Below are 20,910 nucleotides of genomic sequence, written 5' to 3' on the forward strand. Positions count from 1 at the left end.
GATTTTGTAAGGATAACTTTCTTTGGCCATGTTATTTTGAGAAGACATAATTGCTTTATTAGTATGTTTGAAGTATTATTGTTTCTATATCAATATTAAACTCTTGTTTTGAATCTTATGGATCTGAACATTCATGCCACAAATAAAGAAAATTAAATGGATAAATACGTTATGTAGCATTCCACATCAATTTTTTTATCATTTACCTACTCGAGGATGAGCAGGAATTAAGCTTGGGGATGCTTGATATGTCTCCAACGTATCTATAATTTTTGATTGTTCCATGAGATTATATTATCTGTTTTGGATGTTTTATATGCTTTAGTATGCTATTTCATATTATTTTTGGGACTAACCTATTAACCTAGAGCCTAGTGCCAGTTTTTGTTTTTCCTTGTTTTTGAGCCTCACAAAAAAGGTATACCAAGGGAGTCCAAACGGAATAAAACCTTCATGATGATTTTTCTTGGACAAGAAGACACCAGGAGACTTGGAGACCAAGTCAGAAGAGCCACGAGGCGGCGACAAGGGGGGAGGTAGCGCCCCCTACCCCCTCGGTGACCTCCTGACCTAGATCTTCCTCCTATATATTCATGTATATTCCCAAACCACCAGAGGCATCCACGGAAACACTTTTCCACCACCGCAACCTTCTGTTCCCGTGAGATCCCATCTAGGGGCCTTTTCCGACATCCTGCTGAAGGGGGATTCGATCACGGAGGGCTTCTACGTCAACTCTATTTCCCTTTTGATGAAGCGTGAGTAGTTTACCTCAGACCTACGGGTCCATAGCTAGTAGCTAGATGGCTTATTCTCTCTCTTTGATTCTCAATACCATGTTCTCCTCGATGTTCTTGGAGATCTATCCGATGTAATCTTCTTTTGCGGTGTGTTTGTCGAGATCCGATGAATTGTGGATTTATGATTAGTTTATCTATGAATATTATTTGAATCTTCTTTGAATTCTTATATGTGTGATTTGATATCTTTGTAATTCTCTTTGAACTATTGGTTTAGTTTGGCCAACTAGATTGGTTTTTCTTGCAATGGGAGAAGTGCTTAGATTTGGGTTCAATCTTGCGTGTCCTTTCCCATTGACAATAGGGGCAGTAAAGCACATATTGTATTGTTGCCATTGAGGATGAAAAGATGGGGTTTACATCATATTGCTTGAGTTTATTCCTCTACATCATGTCATCTTACTTAAAGCGTTACTTTGTTCTTCATGAACTTAATACTCTAGGTGCAGGCAGGAGTCCGTCGATGTGTGGAGTAATAGTAGTAGATGCAGGCAGGAGTAGGTCTACTTGACACAGACGTGATGCCTATATTACATAATCATTGCCTTGGATATCGTCATAACTTTGCGCTTTTCTATCAATTGCTCGACAGTAATTTGTATACCCACCGTATTATTTGCCTTCATGAGAGAAGCCTCTAGTGAAACCTATGGCCTCCGAATCTATTTTTATCATATTAGTTTCCGATCTACTATTTGGCAATCTTTTACTTTCAGATCTATAAACCAAAAGCCCCAAAAATATTTTATCTTTTGTTTATCTATCGCTATCAGATCTCACTTTTGCAAGTGACCATGAAGGGATTGACAACCCCTTTATCGCGTTGGGTGCAAGTCCTTGATTATTTGTGCAGGTATTATTGGCTTGTGCGTTGTCTCCTACTGGATTGATACCTTGGTTCTCTAACTGAGGGAAATACTTATCTCTACTTTGATGCATCACCCTTTCCTCTTCAAGGGAAAAACCAACGCAAGCTCAAGAAGGAGCACCCGACGGGAGGCCCTGGCCACCCCCATGCTCTGCGCGCCCGTCTGGAGGGCCTGGTCGCGCTCATGCTCAAGTAAGCAGCAAGTGGCGATGGAAGCGAGCACACACAGGGCGAGGTCTCCTGTAGTCGTGCTCCTATTCGACCCTGCACTAGCGTCAGGCAACAGTTTGGGCCGCCAGGCGGATCCTCGCCGGATCCGGGCTGGACAAGGGTTGGATCACCGCGGGGTCGGTGGCTTGCGGCGGTGGATGGTAGATGGTTGGGACGACGGGGAGGATCGCCAGAGTGGGGTGGCTCGCCGGGGTAAGGCTCTGGCGGCAGCGCTGGATATGGTCGGCTGTGTCTGGGTGGGGAAGAAGGTGGCTTGGGGAGAGAGAGGGGGTGAATAAGAGAGAGGCCGACAGGTAGGGCCTTTGGCCACCTCAGCAAATTATCCTGGTAGGCATGCCACATCGGCCGGGCAGGTGGGCCCAATCGGTCAAATTCGCTGTCTTCATGACCAAATTCGAGCATCATTGCTTCGCGTTATAGATTGGGCACAATTTTGATGGTTTTTTGTGCACTGACTCAAATGTGGTATCAAGTTGTTACCCTAGCCTCAAGTGTGGTGGTTTTGGGTAAATAACTCCCCGGGGTGAGTACCCTTGTTCTGAGCTTGATGGGTCGAGCATGGAAGCGATGAATTTGTATCATGTCCTTATTGAAAGTGTTATCTCTTTGTCGATGTATTGGTTGGCTTTTAGTGGTTGCTCATGACTATCTGGATGAAAATTACTGTTCAGGTCATCTCGCTAGAAGTGGCGATGGCAACGCAAGTATGTTTATCCTTTCTTGATGGCATTGTTATAGAAGAATTCAATTTAGTTGTAGGTGTTATATTCTTTATCTTGTACTCCCTCCGTCCCATAATGTAAGACGTTTTTTGACAGTACACTAGTGTTGAAAAACGTCTTATATTATGGGACGGGGGGAGTATTTTTTTTTCCTGTTATTGCGCATGCTTTGTACTTCACATGTTGATGACTTCAATCACTTGCATCAACTTTAGTAAAATTGATTGTGTGCATCAGATTGACGCAGAGGTCAGGGTTTCAACCTATTGTAAAAAAATGACAACTCCTTGAGATGATGTGTTCCTCGACGAGATGCGCCTCATTCGTCAAAAACGTATAAAATATATGCACACAAATACAATAGAATACATAAATACTATAAATATATGCTCAAATGATAACTAGTTGGAATTTTTGGGATGGTAGGTGAATTTAAATGTATATACACAAATACTATAAAATATATGCAGATATTGCATTATTATATGATTATTATCCACGTACTGCAAAGACATGCAATTTCAATGCCACTAATTCATTATTCCTTATAAAGTTCATTATTTCATTTTTTTATAGTTATTGTTTTATTTTTTATAGCGCAATATCAATGCCACAAATTCATTCCTTGTTAGGATACTTTTTTTTGCGAAAATTCCACTATTATATGATTATTCTTGCATATTTGAAAAACACATTTTTTGTGAATAATGTGTGCAAATTTTATCATTCTTTGTTTTATTTTTTTCATTTCCTTTCTTCTTAGAATAATTCATTATTTTCATCCCATTTCCTTTTTAAGGGTAATATCAATGCTTCTAATTCATTCGTTCTTAGAAAATTCTATCATTTTAATTTTGTTAAAGTTTTTATTTCATTTTAGTTCTTTTTAAGTGTAATAACAACACCACTAATTTATTCCTTCTTATTTTTAAAAAATCCACTATTATATGCTTATTCTTGCATATTATAAAAAGCGTAATTTCTGTGTATAGTGTGTGCCAATTTTATCATTGTTTGTTTTTGATATTTTTTTTCATTTCCTTTCTTCTTTGAACAAAATCATCATTTTGATTTTGTTTCCTCTTTAAGGGTAATATCGATGCCACTATATCATTCTTTCTTAGAAAACTCTACTATTTTAATTTTGTTTAATTTTTATTTCATGTTGTTTCTTTTTAAGGGTAATAACAACGCCACTAATTCATTCCTTCTTTTTTTTTTACAAATTACACTAGTATATGCTTATTCTTGCATATTATAAAAAGCGTAATCCTGGGTAAATCGTGTTCAAATTTTGTCGTTACTTGTTTATAACTTTCTGTTTCTTCTTAAAGGGTAATACAAATTCATTCTTCCATAGTAAACATCTTTTTTAATTGTTTTTAATTTTTATCTCATTTTATTTCTTCTGTAAAGGTAATACCAATGCCACCAATTCCACTATGTTATGCTCATTCCTGCATATATAAAACCGCAATTTAGGTGTAAATTGTGTGCAAATTTTGTCATTATTTGTTTAGTTTTTAGTTGGTTATTTTCTTTTTCTTAAAAGATAATATCAAGGCCACTTATTCAGTCTTCCTTAGGAACTTAATTATTTCGATCTTGTCTTAGTTTTACAAAGTATGACAAATAATTATTTTGGTCTTGTCTTAGTTTGTTAGTTTTACAAAGTATGAAAATTAGTTACATAGTAATGAAAATTAATTTCACGATCCATCTAATAATATTGATTTCATATTGTCAATGTTGATATTTTTTACTATAAAATTGGTCAAACTTTACGAAGTTTGACTTCGGACAAATTTTATATACAGACTAACAAGAAACGAAGAAGGTAATATAAACAAGCAATAACTACAACCAAAGAATCCCGGCCCAGTCAACACAACACACACGTAAAACACCTGTTACGAAAAAAAGAACAACAGATGACACACATTGCATGAATGTACAGACGAAACATTTACCAAGAATAAATTGCGTGAGCGCCTGATCTCTAGCCGTTTAGATTGACGCATAATATCGATCGGACGACGACGGTGAGAGGATGGAGCCTCACACCAGAACGGTCCCAGCGCATGCAATGGAATGAGCAGAAACGTTTCAGGGATCCCTCTCATCGTTTCTCCAGCTGCCCTTCATTTTGGGCCCCGTGGGGCCTTCCCCGACCAGCAGCTTGTTCACCAGCTGAGCCAGCCGCTCCTTCATGGCGCGCGGCAGGATCCTCGCCGCACGGTTGATCTCGCGGCCGATGTCATACTCCTCCCTCGGCCCCCACCCCCTCTCGAACCCGAGCCACGCCGGCTCGGCCACCTTCCCGGCACCCAGGTACTCCGCCGACACCAGCTCGCACCGCCCGCCGCCGGTGTCCATCCTGCTCCCCTTGGCGCAGTCGTTCCGTATCCCGACCCCCAGCTTCGAGTCGCCCTGCAGCACCAGCCCCTCCCTGGGGTAGAACGCGTGCCCGTTCCGCGACGCGTACGCCACCGGCCTGCCGTCGAGGTACTCCAGCTGCGACGCGTCCGCCCAGGCGCCCGTGCTGTGCTGCGAGAAGTACATCCGGAGCAGCTCGCCGGAGAAGTTGCTCACCCGCAGCGTCAGGTGCTCCCAGTCGCCGACGTGCTCGCCGATCATGCCGAGCGGGATGGTGAGGGGCCCGACTTTGGCCCGCGCCGGGCCGTTGAACGGGTAGAAGAAAAACAAGGCGAGGTCCGTCGCCGTCCCTCCCAGCATAGGCTTCGCCTGCACGTACGCCTTGGCGCCGGCGAGGTCGCCTTTCTTCACCCGCTCCTTCTGGCCGTTGTCCACCGGCAGGTCGAGCCAGTAGGCGTCGTCGTTGCCGCCGCCTTGCGGGAGGCTCGACCCGTCGGCGGCCACGGGCGTCGGCGTCGGGTTGTCCTTCTGGTACAGCAGCGCGCCGTTCTCGAAGAACCACGTCACCGACGAAGGGAGATACGGGTCGTTGGGGTGGAGGTACACATGCGGCGAGTAGGCCGCGAGAACGGCGTTCACCTGAGCCAGGTCGGGCATGCATGACGTGTAAGCCGCGCTGTTGTTCCTGAGACACGCCAAGGCTGAGACGCTCGCTGGCGTGGCGTTGCTCCGTGCAAGGAACGTACCGGTGTGCACGCCCCGGGCGTCGATGCCGCGAACCGCCGGCCTCAGGCCGGTGGCACTGAAGCCGTCCTTGTCGCTGCTCCACACCGACTCCTCGGCCTCGCACGCATCGGTGAGGTCGGCGCGGACGCACATGACCTCGCCGGGCTGCGGCTTATCCTTGGTAGCCGTGACCGCCACGCCGACGGCCTTGTAGCCGTTGGGTGGCGTCGGGAGCCAGAAGAAGCCCGCGCCGTCCTGGCCGCTGGACCAGACAAGAGCGTAGTCAAGCGGCGGAGCAAGGAGCGCCCCCGTGCCGGAAGCGTCCCGGGCGACAAGGACGTGGCCGAAGAGCGGCCGGTTGTTGGGCTGCGCGTAATGGCCGAGCGCGTGGAATCCGGCGGGGAGAGGCGCCGGCTTGAAGAAGGTGGCGCCGAGGCCGTCTTGGCCGCCCTGCGTGGTGGACCAGACCTTGGCGAACGTGGTGACCTGGCGCACCTCGATGCCTCCGAGGTCGATGCTGCCCTTTGCGAATCCTCCGTCTGAAACTGGAACAGCAATGCATGCCAGCGGTCAACCAAAATGTTTCAGAGTTGACAAGACAAAGCTAATGAAAGTTCGAGCTAGTTAAACACAATAGCTATATGTAATGTAAGTGCAAGAACTCAACACGTGCCAGGATTTTCTAGCCGATTTATATGACTAGCTACATAAGTGTAAGAACTACTGAATTATGCTAAGCTCTTATGACATGCATCTAAACAAACTGTTGAGATGATCGGCATCATTGTGTCCGGCACACAAATTTGCAAGTCGTAACCAAATAGGGAAAACAAAAAATTGTACACAAATATTATTCTGAATACTTTTAATATTATATCTTTTTGCTTCGTTTGTAAGCTGTAATACTTTTATGGCTTTGTGATACTTTAAGACTTTTTAATAAGATGACTACATGCATCGTTCAGGCCGGGGCAAGCCTTTTTTTTCAAAAAAAGAAATTATTCTAAATGAAGACAAAGCATAACGTCCAAAACATGTTGATGTGATCGATGGGTCTGGAATATGCTCCTGGTTTGGGCGTATTTTGTTCCCTTGGTAATTTCAGCCAAAGCTAGCATCCTCGACATGCCTAAATTAAGCCGCGCCTCTTAATTATTTCATGAGAAGAAGAGCAAAAACACATGGCATGGACATGCAAACGTACCGGACGAGGGCCACGACGGCTTCACCGCAGGAAGATCAAAATCCCTCTCCACGGGCAGCGCCGCCGTGCTCATGGGCACACAGCCGAACCACGACCTGCCCCTCTGCATTGCCGGCCACGGATCGACGACAGCAACGGCGGGAGAGGATCGAGAAACCTAGGCCGAGCGAGGCTTGCTTGCTCGAGGCGTGCACGGTTCGTCGTCTGATCTCGATCCCTGGCTCGATCGAGTCACCTGCACGCAGCTGGAGAGGAAGCGAATGCCAATGGTGTGGCTCTATATGGGTGGCACTTGGCGGGGAGTCCGCCTACCTGTCCCTTTCGGCGCCGGCTTGGCAAGGATCGCTGTTCGCTGGTTTATTGGCTACGTACTTGTGCTACCCCTTTCAAGAAACTATACATAGACACAGTGGCTGGCCTGTGGTCTGTGGTTACTTGCAAGTAAGCGCGGTGCTTTTATTGCCGATGACTTCACTTCTTGTAGCCCGGCCTGGCTTTCGCTCTAGCCTTTCTTTGCTTTGCTGGCCTTAAGTAAGTACGGCTTGGCTTGACGGCTCTTCCACCCCCGGGAGAACACAAGTCTGGTCCGGTCTCATCCATTATCCATCTCATCATCTGTATCACGACACCAACCTCACTTTCCATGCGTACCTACAAGGTGCGTTGTTTAGTGTTTCGTGCCCGTCTGGACTACGTGTGTTAGTTGGAGACCAGCCAGCGTAGAAGGGATCGTTGGACGTTGAGAGACTATAAAACGTGCGGCAAAAGGCCACCATCCGCCGCTAGGTACGGGATATGAGCTGCATTGTACTAGTACTCCCTTCGTCTCAAAATTCTTGTCTTACATTTGTCTAGATATGAATGTATCTAAAATATGACTTGATACATATGTATTTAGACAAATCTAATACAAGAATTTTGAGACGGAGGGAGTAGTACTCCCTAATTGTTATAGACTTGTAGAACAGGTCGAGTCAGCCGTGGACAAAAACACATGCATCATGCGCATAGTGGTTAGCATGATGACAAGAAGGCGGCCGGGGCTTCGTCGAGGGATGGTTTGCAATAAGAAAGACGCTCATGCTCTGCGTGCTGGTTTGTTTAGTTGGTTCACACACCAATCACGCGGGGCAGCTGACCAATTATCAGCTGGGAGACGGTGAAGCGCAGGTTGGATATTCGTTCGGGGATGATGATGTGGGTTGCAAGAACGAGCCTTGCCTTCCAATCGGACTGTGCAAGCGTTCACATTCATGGGGCCACTTGCAGTTTATTTTGTAGTACAGTAATGATGAGGACATCAATACCATTGTTACACCCACAGACCCCACTGCTACATATACTGTACCAATTACTAGAGCTCGTGCACGCCAATTAAATTATCAGGTACTTTCGTTTCTTGGTAATAATTCTAACGTTCATGAAAATATTGTTGGGGAACGTTGCAGAAAATTAAAAATTTTCCTACGGTTTCACCAAGATCCATCTATGAGTTCATCTAAGCAACGAGTCATGGGAGATGCATCTACATACCACTTTGTAGATCGCGAGCGGAAGCGTTCAAAAGAACGGGGTTGAAGTAGTCGTTCTCGTCGTGATCCTATCACCGGAGATCCTAGCGCCGAACGGACGGCACCTCCGCGTTCAACACACGTACGGAGCGGATGACGTCTCCTCCTTCTTGATCCAGCAAGGGGGAAGGAGAGGTTGATGATGATGGCTCCAGCAGCAGCACAACGGCGTGGTGGTGGTGGAGCAGCAACACTCCAGCAGGGCTTCGCCAAGCACGTGACGGAGGAGGAAGAGGTGTAGCAGGGGGAGGGGGCGCCAGGACTTCAGGGTGCGGCTGCCCCCCTCCCCCTCCCTTTATATAGGCCCCCAGGGGGGGCGCCGGCCCTGGGAGATCCAATCTCCCAAGGGGGCGGCGGCCAAGGGGGGTGGAGTGCCCCCCAAGGCAAGTGGAGCGCCCCCCCCCCACCCTAGGGTTTCAACCCTAGGCGCAGGGGGTGGGCCAAGGGGGGCGCACCAACCCACTATGGGCTGGTTCCCCTCCCCACTTCAGCCCTTGGGGCCCTCCGGGATGGGTGGCCCCACCCGGTGGATCCCCGGGACCCTTCCGGTGGTCTCGGTACAATACCGGGCGACCCCGAAACTTTCCCGATGGCCGAAATACCACTTCCTATATATAATTCTTTACCTCCGGACCATTCCGGAACTCCTCGTGACGTCCGGGATCTCATCCGGGACTCCGAACAACATTCGGTATGCTGCATACTCATATTCATACAACCCTAGCGTCACCGAACCTTAAGTGTGTAGACCCTACGGGTTCGGGAGACACGTAGACATGACCGAGACGGCTCTCGGGCAATAACCAACAACGGGATCTGGATACCCATGTTGGCTCCCACATGCTCCTCGATGATCTCGTCGGATGAACCACGATGTCGAGGATTCCAACAACCCCGTATACAATTCCCTTTGTCAATCGGTACGTTACATGCCCGAGACTCGATCGTCGGTATCCCAATACCTCGTTCAGTCTCGTTACCGGCAAGTCACTTTACTCGTACCGTAATGCATGATCCCGTGACCAAACACTTGGTCACTTTGAGCTCATTATGATGATGCATTACCGAGTGGGCCCAGAGATACCTCTCTGTCATACGGAGCGACAAATCCCAGTCTCGATCCGTGTCAACCCAACAGACACTTTTGGAGATACCTGTAGTGCACCTTTATAGTCACCCAGTTACGTTGTGACGTTTGGTACACCCAAGGCACTCTTATGGTATCCGGGAGTTACACGATCTCATGGTCTAAGGAAGAGATACTTGACATTGAAAAAGCTCTAGCAAAACGAACTACACGATCTTGTGCTATGCTTAGGATTGGGTCTTGTCCATCACATCATTATCCTAATGATGTGATCCCGTTGTCAATGACATCTAATGTCCATAGTCAGGAAACCATGACTATCTGTTGACCAACGAGCTAGCCAACTAGAGGCTCACTAGGGACATGTTATGGTCTATGTATTCACACGTGTATTACGATTTCCGGATAATACAGTTATAGCATGAATAAAAGACAATTATCATGAACAAGGAAATATAATAATAACCCTTTTATTATTGCCTCTAGGGCATATTTCCAACAAATATGATGTTGTCTAAATTGGATATATTTGTTTTGCTTACAAATGAAGGGCCTAGCTTGGAGAAGGATGGACATTGGAGCACGAACAGGCATGGAGATGATGGCATGCGCAAGGGGAACAAGAACGGAGTTACAAGTGATGATTTCAGGACTTTGAAGCCACCATAATGGGTGCATGAAGCCTTGGATGAAATATACAAGATGCCACTTCATAAATTTCGTCCCGAGGCTATTCTAGGTGCCGCGCCACCTTATTATTGGGCTAGGCCCATGTAATTTCAAAATACATAAGTATAGGCTATTTTTAGAGTCCGTATGTGTGGGGAAACAAGAGATATGGTTGATTTCGGACCCCTCCACCAAGGGCCACAAAATTTCCCCCTCTTCCTCCATATATACAGCCCTTATGGCACCGTTTAGACTTTGGGGTTTTGTTTAGACTAAAGTTCGCCATAGCTGCAACTTTGCGTACTTCGTTTGTGTTCAACGACCAGACAAAGGCGTCACAGAACCCCACCTTGATCAATAAAACTTTCCTCTTATATTCGCAATATCCAGATTGCAATCTTAGTTTCTTGCTTGTTCTTCGTTTGCCTGTAGGAAACAGACCTTCATGGTCAGGTTGATCGTGCTCCGGCGTGGTCAATAACCTCTCGGAGTTGGTTTAGCGATTGCTAAGGCGCGACGTCCTCGCACGTTCGTAGTCGGATCGTCAAAGCCGACTTCCTCCAAAACGAAAGCCACCATCTCATCGAAAGACGGGACACCTTTGCCTGCCCGGACCAATTTTTTCGACAATTTTTTTTTGACTGCCCGGACCCAAAAACTGAAAACGGGTCAAAAAAAAATTCTATAACGACGACTGTCTCAATACGCTTAGAAACACCTAAAAATAGGATAGCCAGAATTTTTTTGTCAAGTGCGTTTTCGGAAAATTTTGGGCCTAAACGGAGGGTGGTTTCCGGACCTTTTTTTTCGAAACCTATCCAGGCAAGGAAACACGAATCGGAAATTAGATGGATCTCGAAAACAAACCTAATATGCAAGGAACTCAGATTGGTGGTGGATATATGGTGGTGGTATATGGCAGCGGTGGTGGTAGCGGTGGTAGTATATGGATATGGATCGGTGGTGGTATATGGATACAGATTGGTGGTGGTATATGGATACGGATTCGGAGTGGTGGTGATAGGTGGCAGGGGCGATGATGATGGTGCGGTGGCGGCATGACAACTTATGACCAGAACTCGAAACTCTAAAAGACTAGACGCTAAGACCAGCAACTAGACCCGACGATGCAACCGCAAATTCAACAAAGCAAAACCCTAATTATGCAAAGGCTCAGATTGGTTCAGATATGATGAACTAACCCTGATTTTTTTGTGGCTTTTTCGTGAACTGTAGGTATGAAGAACAGACTTGATCTAAGCTATGAAAAGCTGTAAAATCTCACCGAGCAACCTGGAAATCTGATACCACTTGATACAGGCAAAGGTGTCCCGTCTTTCGATGAGATGGTGGCTTTCGTTTTGGAGGAAGTCAGAAGACTTTGACGATCCGACTACGAACGTGTGAGGACGTCGCGCCTTAGCAATCGCTAAACCAACTCCAAGAGGTTATTGACCACGCCGGAGCACGATCAACCTGACCACGAAGGTCTGTTTCCTACAGGCAAATGAAGAACAAGCAAGAAACTAAGATTGCAATCTGGATATTACGAATATAAGATGAAAGCTTTATTGATCAAGGTGGGGTTCTGTGACGCCTTTGTCTGGTCGTTGAACACAAACGAAGTACGCAAAGTTGCAGCTATGGCGAACTTTAGTCTAAACAAAACCCCAAAGTCTAAACGGTGCCCTAAGGGCTGTATATATGGAGGAAGAGGGGGAAATTTCGTGGCCCTTGGTGGAGGGGTCCGAAATCAACCCTATCTCTTGTTTCCCCACACATACGGACTCTAAAAATAGCCTATACTTATGTATTTCAAAATTACATGGGCCTGGCCCAATAATAAGGTGACGCAGCACCTAGAATAGTCTCGGGACGAAATTTATGAAGTGGCATCTTGTATATTTCGTCCAAGGCTTCATGCATCCATTATGGTGGCTTCAAAGTCCTGAAATCATCACTTGTAACTCCGTTCTTGTTCCCCTTGCGCATGCCATCATCTCCATGCTTGTTCGTGCTCCAATGTCCATCCTTCTCCAAGCTAGGTCCTTCATTTGTAAGCAAAACAAATATATCCAATTTAGGCAGCATCATATTCTCATAAACATTAGAATCATTACCAAGAAACGAAAGTACCTGATAATTTAATTGGCGTGCGCGAGCTCTAATAATTGATCCAGTATATGTAGCATTAGGGGCTGTGGGTATAACAATGGTATTGATGTCCTCATCAAGTAATTCCTAGGTGAAGAAAAAAGTAGCCAACAACTCGCGAGAATATGCGACTGGAACATCCATTTCCGACTTCCGTCTGGCAACAGACCTGGCATTGATTTCAATGGATGAACTGTTCGTGTGCTCCTGTCGGGACGGGCGAGGAAGCATTCCACGCACAATAATGAAAATTATGAGTGACACAGGAGGATAGAGGGGTGGCGGGCAAAACCTAGCGTGTTGTATATGAAACAAAAAGTATGCCAGAATTTTAAAACCTGCTCGAACAACACAGAAAAGTCTGGATGGGAATGGGCCGGGTCGGCCCGCCGGGTCGCTGACCCGGCCAGAAAAATCGATTCCAATGGGCCGTGTGGATTGGCCTCGAATCATAGTTGGGTCAGTGGAGCCGGCACCGACTGACCCAATGGGTCAGCAGGGTCGACCCACCACCGAGGCATGAGTTAGAGCATCTCCGGCCGCGCTCCCAACAAGGCCCCCCATGCGATTTTTCGGCCGTCGGCGCCAAAAAATCGGCCCAGTCGCGCCCCCAGGGGCCCATTTTTCGCCGGCTCGGGCCGAAATTGGCGCCGGCAGACCCAACCCAAACCCGATGCGCTGGGGAGCGCTCGGGAGCGTCGGGCGAATAATTTTTGGCGCGAAAGCACCGTGGGCCAGCCGCGTCAGCGACTCGACTCTCTTCTCATCGCTTCGTCGTCCTCATCGCCTCGTTTCCCGCGGCGAATCAATGCCAAAGCTGCGCGCGCTGCCGCGCCGGTCAGCCTCCATTGATGCCTTACTGGCGGCGCAGTGAAGGCCGGGCGACGCGCGTCCCCTCGCCCGCCACGCGTAACGCGCTGGCGAAGCCTACTGCGCGGCGCCTCCGCCTATATAAGGCGAGAACCAGCGCGCCCGAGACACGCACACACACTACACCACCGACGCGCCCATTTCTCCCTCTTCCTACTCTCGCTGTCTCCAGCTCAGAAGGATGGCCGAGCGCTTCCCAGGCGACGGCGTGGCGGCGAATGGCTTCAGGCGCCGCCATCTGCACGAGGACGAGGCTCGCCTCCTCTTCGATGCCGAGTACCCGGCCCCGCCGGACATGCGGGTGCCTGGGGCATGGAGGATCAGCGCGGCGGCGTGCCGGTGCCACCACCACCCACCGGGGCGGCGCGGCGTGCGGAGATCGCACGCATCCGCGTGTCCCTGCCGCGGGCGGCGAGGGAAGGCCCGCGGTACACCCCCGACAGCCCGCTCTAGGAGCCCTATTTCCGCCGCCGACACGCCGAGCAACTCGAGGCGACGAACGGCGTCGTGCCCACCGGCAGGCTCAACTCCGAGGGCCGGCGCCGGTGGTGGGGCATACCCGGCCGCACGTTGGAGGCCGTCCTCGAGTACATCGAGGGTGGCAACACGCCGCGCCTCGAGTACCCCGCTCCCCCGACCTTCTCACGCCGCCGTGGGAACTCCTGGACGCCGAGGCGTATGGAGCGGCCCGGCGCGTCGTCCGGCCGCTCGTCGGGCTCCCCCTGCCTCCGCCCCGTTAAGCCCGAGCCCCAGGACACGCCGGTCAGCGCGCGCACCCGCAGCTCCGGCGTCCGCATCGGCGACTCCACCCCCCCATCCGGCCGCTTCGTCCTCGTCGAGCCCAAGCCGGAGCAGGCCTCCCCACAGAGTACGAGGAGATAGCCCGGCGCGGCTTCTCCGACGAGGATGCCATGCAGTGGGCGCGGGACGACTACCTCCGTGATGAGATGGTCTGGCAGCGCCGAGCCCTAAAGGAGACCGAAGCCCGCAAGCGCGGGCGCGAGGATGAGCACGGCGTCGTGATCCTCGACAGCGACGACGACGAGGACGTCCCCGGACCGTCAAACCCGCCGCGCCAACCGAGGGAGGGATGCGGCAGGGACGGCGGCGGCGACTACATGCGGTTCTACAGCCTCCTCAGCATGTAGAACTGCGAGGGCGGGCGGCGGGCGGCAGGGAGCGGCGAGGCAGACGGCGAGGAGCGGCGAGTGGCGGCCCCTAGTAGTTTTTTTTGTAAATTATATTTAAGTTTGAACGAACTCGCCGAAGTTTGCAATGAATTTGCGCCATGTTTGTGTCGTGTTTAAATTTTTCAAAATAACATGAGCGCCGCGACGGGGGGCATCACGCCCCCAGCGCGCGGGTTAGCGCCGGTGCGCCCCCAGGGGGCGATTTTTAGCCCCTCCTGGAGAGCCAACGGCTGGAGATGCTCTTAACAGCTACTCTCTCCGTCCCATGACGTAAAAGATGTTTTTTGACACTACATTAGTGTCAAAAAAACATCTTACATTATGGGACGGAGGGAGTATTAGCATGCATGCGTTTTGTTGTAGCGGAGTCGTTAGTTCGTTAGTGCCCGTGGGCGTAGTTAGCTAAATTCCTTTGAACGTGTAACGTGCATGCATGTAGGATCTGCTGGCAAGCCCGCGTCGTGTGCGCAGACATGGCCGCCGGACGGATCACAGCGCGCGCAGCAGGCGCGTGTGGGTGCGGGCTTGCGTATGCATGCACCCGTATCTGCAATATATCTGATTACCTTTTTATTTGAGTAATTTTTTTTCTGATTACCTGCGATACTAAATAACAACTAGAATTTGGTCCGACCCGCGATACCCATCGGGCCAGCAAGGCCACTGGCATTTTAAAAATGGGCCGACCCGTGGCCTCATAAATTGGCCTCCCATCCTGACAGAAAAGCGCAAGCAAGAGTGTTGCATTGATACTAGTAATACTGAAAACTTTAAAATTTTGGACAAGCATTCCTAGGGGAGGAAAAGCTTTTTGGTTAAGATACCGAAGTGTAGGTCACTTCAAATCTCTTTTTCTGTATGCAAAGAAACCTCAAGCGAGAAGATGGGTAACTTTGACTATGGAAACAAGGACGAAAATTAGCCACTACTTCTCCAAATTATATACATATATGGTATGAACTTGCGTTCACTTCCGATGAACCTCCAACAGTTTCGACCAGAATAAAACACCTGTGCTGCTCGTACTGACCTCCGTTCTCAGGAGACGGGTTCTGCTGCTGTAATAAGATGAAATCAGATACTTCATCCTCATGTCTCATACCTCAACTATAAATGTGTTTCCTGCCAGTGCTCAAATGGAAGTTCTGCAGAGAGAAATTGCAAATTTTATTCCCAATGAAATAAGCAATGCAGTATTTTCTATAACGATTTCACATCAAGTGTTTGTGGTAAAAATTCTTACCACGGCCTACAAAAGAATGGACCGTTTGTGATCCTCAAGTAAAATTGGCACCCCCATATTCAAGCAACTCCTCGCTCGAGTTGACCATGTACCCATGTAAATAGGAGATAAGCTATCCATGTACTACTAACTATGGAGCTTAACAAATGATTCAACAAGTGGATTTACAAGCTCAGGTGCTTCATCCTGCAAGGACAAATACAAACAAGTGAGACAGACGTTACTTGATGCATACAGATTGTTACTAAAATGCTAGGTAGATTACAGTACAAACATATTCGACTAAACCCAGCTGCCGATAGAGCACCTGAGGGCAGTGTCCAACGTTCGGGAGGACAACAAAATCTTCGACAGCATCAAAAGACCCGTAGGCTCTTCCAAGTTCCACAGGCTCCCATGGGTCCTTCTCTCCCCAAGCTACCAAAACTGGACACTGCACAATCCAAAACAAAACCTTATATTACTGACAAAATCGAAAGAAACGGTCAATCACACAACTGGGGAATCCTAACCTTCACCATTGGAAGTAAGTCTTCAGGTAGAGGACCTCCAGAATAACAGATGAACTCAAGGAATACATCCACAGCACCGGGATCAAGCCCTGGCTGCAAGATCATCTGAACTAATTCATCTGTAACAGCGGATGTGTCATGGTAACACTGCAATTACAGCAGAATTAGAAAAGGCAAAGGTTGAGAAAATAAGTTCCAATTTAAGTGAAAATATCCAAGCAAATTTTAAATAAGTAAAACAGAAAAGGTTGAGAAAATAAGTTCCAATGTAAGCGAAAAAAATATCCAAGCAAACCTTAAATAAGTAAAACAGAAAACTAGATTCTGTACTTCAGAGACAATTAAACAAAAGCATCTCTATGGTTCATGAAAAAAGTCCGATACAGTTTTCTTGTATTAGCATGAAGCTGTTTCAGTTGCAGCTTCTGGGAGGGAAATCCTATTAGCGTGCAATTAAGCCAAATGAAATTGTCCTCTAGAATGCAAGGTATACAACACATGCTTGTTGTAACATGCATGCATATTATATCCTTTCCCTGTCAGATTCAAAATAATGTGCCATCCGGCATCACTCTTCTAAACTGAATGACAAACATTAACGTGATACAAATTATCTTATATAAACTTTCTTCATAAGAGAAAAATAAATAAATAAGCTGCACTGCCACTTCAATGGGGCAAACATACATATTGCTGGGAAGAATACACTTTGCCACTCTTCTTATGGAAAATGAATGAGTTGTAACTTATGAAATTTTCTCTCAGATGGAGAAAGGCAAGCTTATAGGCATAATTTTGGTTTAGGGCTTAAGCTTATAGTAGCTTTTAGTTTCAGGTCAAGCTTATAGGCCTTAGCTCCAATACTAGTAATGTTTATGGCACATCTAATTGTATTTACAGAAGGATTTGTTTCTCCTCATATGATTCGGTTGGAGCAATCCAGATCTTTTGCTTTTACCTATTCAAGATGTTCATCGTCTGAATATTATGTGGCATAGATATTTTATATGCCACAAATATTTTTACATAATTTGTAGCATTTTTATAAAGATGGTAGGTTAAAATAATTACCTGACACAGAATATTTTTCACGGATTCTGGTGTTGCAACAGCATTAAAGAAGAGCTTCCCAATTACAGTGTTCCTGACAACCAGAAAAGGCATTATACCGAATAACCAGTGAGCACCAATATAACGAGGAAGCATAAAATGTGAGTTACCTTAGGAGATTTTGAAATGATCTTATGAAAGGCCTTCCAAACCATGGCTGTTTGTTGATATGAAGCATCCTTAGTGAAATATCCAACAAAACAATACCTTTGCATGTTTGGGGTTCCATAACAGCTGCCTGCAGACCAACAAGCCCTGCAGAATAATGAAACAACTGCAAGGGTTCAGAAAGATGTTTCTGCTAAAACAAACTGTCTCCAGTTCATATACAAATAAATAAACTCAAGATTGTTGATCAAGCTAATTTTAACCAACGTCATTCATTTACTCATCATGGTAATAATTAAAAATATGAACACTTCTAATTTCTGAGCTAGGATATTTCTATAAATTCATTGGCTACATAAAAATAGAATGTTCCACTGCTCTGCTTGAACATCCAACATACCTCCGATTGAATTGCATATGAAGAAAGCATCACTCTTGACAACTTCAGCACAAAATGTATTCAACTGTTCTCCCCAAGTCTCAAAAGTATAAAAGCTCTCTTCAAACTCGCGTGGATTAGGTTTATCAGAGTAGCCATAGCCAATTAGATCAATTGCATAAACTCTACTTGCCATGGCAAGAACAGGAATATTTTTCCGCCAATGGTCACTGAGAAAAGAAGAGAAATAAGTACAGGATTCCTAAAGAAAGGGAAGACAGCTAACTTACAAGGGGGAGGAAACATTAAGATTCTAACAAAAGAAAAAGAAACCCAGTCTAACAGGGGAGGGATCTCATGGAATTTAATCAAGGTACAGTCCACCCCTGTCAGGTGAGATACCAGAAATTCCCTCATGACTGGAGTTGAACCTTGGTCAGCAGGAATGCACCACTGTGACCCTACCACTAGCCCAGTTCTAAAGATTCTAATAGAAGAACTAATATACTCTGGCAGACTCACATCCACTGTGCCATTTCTTCCATGACTATATATGCTATGTGCACCTTTAAAGTTCATATCACCATCGTACAACATGCTGAGAAATCATCCAGACAGTTCCTATGGTATGGTAAAGTTATTCACAAAATAGGTAAACGCATTGCTAGCTGAAAAGATATATGCAGACATAAAGAACAAGGGGACTTGGTGTTCTAGGCTCAAAACACCACCCTCCTTATGGAAAACCTCCACAAATTTTATAACCATGAGAACATCCCATGGATTAATCTGCTATGGAATGCCTACAATTCTGAAAATACAGTCCCCCATGCAGCTGCACCCAAGGGATCATTTTGGTGGAGATACTGTTTGGGATTAAATGATCTGTTTAGACGGCTTACATCTTGTACTGCTAGTGATGGAAAACTTACGATGTTATGGAAATATGTATGGAATGACAATATTACGCAAAGCAAATATCCAGAACTGCACTCATTTGCAAAGGATGACAACATCTCTATGTTTCAGGCAAGTAATGCAGCACAGAATAACTTCTATGATTTATTCCAATTTCCACTATCTATTAGGCACATCAGCAACTGCATCACCTGAGAGACAGTATTGTCCATATGGATAGCACTCATGAAAAAGATAGTTGGAAATTCCTACGGGGAGATGAATCACTATGCACCAGAAGAATATATAAAGCCCTAATTGGTACTTGTGGCATACCATTGCCTATCAAATGAATCTGCAGAACTTGCTGCTTCTCAAAAACAGTGTCAACACTACAGATCTCCTCAGGAAACACTTTCACATTGAATCTAATATATGTGTTCTCTGTGATGAATGCCCTGTTGAAGATCTACTTCACTTATTTTTGGATGTTCATTCAGCCAAGGTTTCTGGTGGGGTATTGGCATCAAATGGGAAACTGATACTCCCTCTGTAAACAAATATAAGAGCGTTTAGATCACTAAAAATAGTGATCTATATGCTCTTATATTTCATCTTCAATATAAATAGCACATATGCTGATTATTATCTTGTGGAAACAGTGGGCATCCAGAAATTGCACTGGTAAACATACTTTATTCACATATGCTGATCATTTTTAGTGGTTAGCCTTAAGTTCAAAATTTGAAACAACTATAGTTCGCAAAAACTTGCCATGTTACTTAATGTTCTGTCCATGTAACCTTGTTTCTGATTATACCTACCTGCCCGGCTTGATTTAGTTTTTGTCTTGTAGATTAACTCACCCTATGAGTTTGTTCAATCAACTTACTAAAATGTAGAGTAGGTACTATTTTTTGTCACCATGCATCAGTAGAATAACTCCGCCTATGTTATTTCAAACATAGCCGGTCCCAATCCCGGGTAAAGGAGGAGGGTTGTGATAGGCTTGGCGAGCCAATGTAGAAACTCAGCCACTCTTATGGAGATGAAACCCAAAAGATTTTCGTTGGGGCGTAACCCTCTCAGCGACGCGCCACGTCGGAACCCGGGTGTGGTGTCAAATGGGCAAGGGCCGGGCCGTCAACGGAAGCTTGCTATTCATGTGCCAGAGCCATGAGTTATGAGTTGGTTGCGAGATCTTATGGGTTTCACCCAGGGCCGGCCCTGAGGGGGGGCAGAGGGGGCGACCGCCCCGGGCCCCCACATTCCAGGGGCCCCCTCCCGCTACGCAGCAGCCAGGCTAGCCCATGGCTCAATGGAAAAATAAGCTGGTCCATGGCCCAGGGGAAGAGGCAGGGCTGGGACGTATTGTGTACGCACGTAGCCAAAATTCACGCAATCATCGGCCATTTTTTTCCTTCTGAAAAGATCGTAACCACATGTCGTTCCTTCTTTCCTTCTTTTCACGACCGAGTCGCGATGCCGACGAACCCTAAATCTCTATTCATCTTTTCCCCTGGGGCCTGATCGTGAGATGCAAATCAACCGGTTGGTCTCAGCGCTGGACGCAGCCACATAGGGAATCACACTAGCGCACGCACCATGAGCATCGCCGAGCGCCTCCGGTCTCCAGGCGCTGATTACGATCAGTGTGATTCCCTGGAGTGCAGATGCATACGCACACCTGAGCGCCTTCCACCTCCGGACATCAGTCTACGTCGTGGCATCATCATCGCCTGATCACCGTCGCCGATCCATAGGTCCGAGGTATGCCATAACCATATTATGTATTTTTTCATTGCTAATTAAGTAATTTCTCTTTGCATACATGATGTTTACCTTGCACCGTTCAATCTTATATGTAATATTTGTTTCTGCTATGTGTGTTACCATGCTATTTCGAAATTTGCGTCTTGTACTCTTGTAGCCAAAAAATGAGAAGGAAAAAACATGCAGATGACTTCGTAGAATCATAGATAGAAGGTACTGGCAATTCTTTTCAGCACTAATACTGGTCCGTAAATACCCAAATCATGAGTTGGTGATAATTGTTGTAGAGGAAGACGAACCAAACTATGAAAATTCTAAATCTGAACAAGACGAAAATGTTGGCATCAACACATGGAATAACAATTTATGTGGCTCTGATGTTTGTTTATAATATTTATGATTTTACATTAAGGGCCCCCC

At 46.6% G+C, this 20,910-nt stretch overlaps 2 protein-coding genes across 3 annotated transcripts in view; both read right to left on the minus strand.

The window, feature by feature from the left end:
• Positions 1–4,539: 4,539 nt before the first annotated feature.
• On the minus strand, positions 4,540–7,409 carry LOC119363221. 2 transcript variants are annotated; one of them, XM_037628537.1, is made up of 2 exons: positions 6,928–7,409; positions 4,540–6,262 (listed from the first exon to the last, which is right to left on the minus strand). In XM_037628537.1, the coding sequence occupies exons 1-2, from the start codon at positions 7,034–7,036 to the stop codon at positions 4,728–4,730; spliced, it is 1,644 nt and encodes a 547-aa protein (XP_037484434.1). In that variant the 5' UTR covers positions 7,037–7,409; the 3' UTR covers positions 4,540–4,727. The 2 variants fall into 2 exon arrangements, with proteins under 2 accessions (XP_037484434.1, XP_037484433.1); XM_037628536.1 differs by having other exon boundaries at positions 4,540–6,268.
• Positions 7,410–15,227: 7,818 nt separating this feature from the next.
• Positions 15,228–20,910, minus strand: part of LOC119363222 (pheophytinase, chloroplastic-like) — a 7,746-nt gene continuing 2,063 nt past the window's right edge. The window contains exons 3-9 of the mRNA XM_037628538.1: positions 17,842–18,050; positions 17,444–17,588; positions 17,295–17,367; positions 16,224–16,370; positions 16,019–16,144; positions 15,712–15,897; positions 15,228–15,613 (exon numbers count right to left, since the gene is read on the minus strand). Of these exons, the coding sequence (XP_037484435.1) occupies positions 15,838–15,897; positions 16,019–16,144; positions 16,224–16,370; positions 17,295–17,367; positions 17,444–17,588; positions 17,842–18,050 (760 nt within the window). The 3' untranslated portion in view covers positions 15,228–15,613; positions 15,712–15,837. The remainder of the gene's footprint in view (positions 15,614–15,711; positions 15,898–16,018; positions 16,145–16,223; positions 16,371–17,294; positions 17,368–17,443; positions 17,589–17,841; positions 18,051–20,910) is intronic.

This window comes from Triticum dicoccoides, chromosome 2B (genome assembly GCF_002162155.2).
Source record: "Triticum dicoccoides isolate Atlit2015 ecotype Zavitan chromosome 2B, WEW_v2.0, whole genome shotgun sequence".
Lineage (NCBI taxonomy): Eukaryota > Viridiplantae > Streptophyta > Magnoliopsida > Poales > Poaceae > Triticum > Triticum dicoccoides.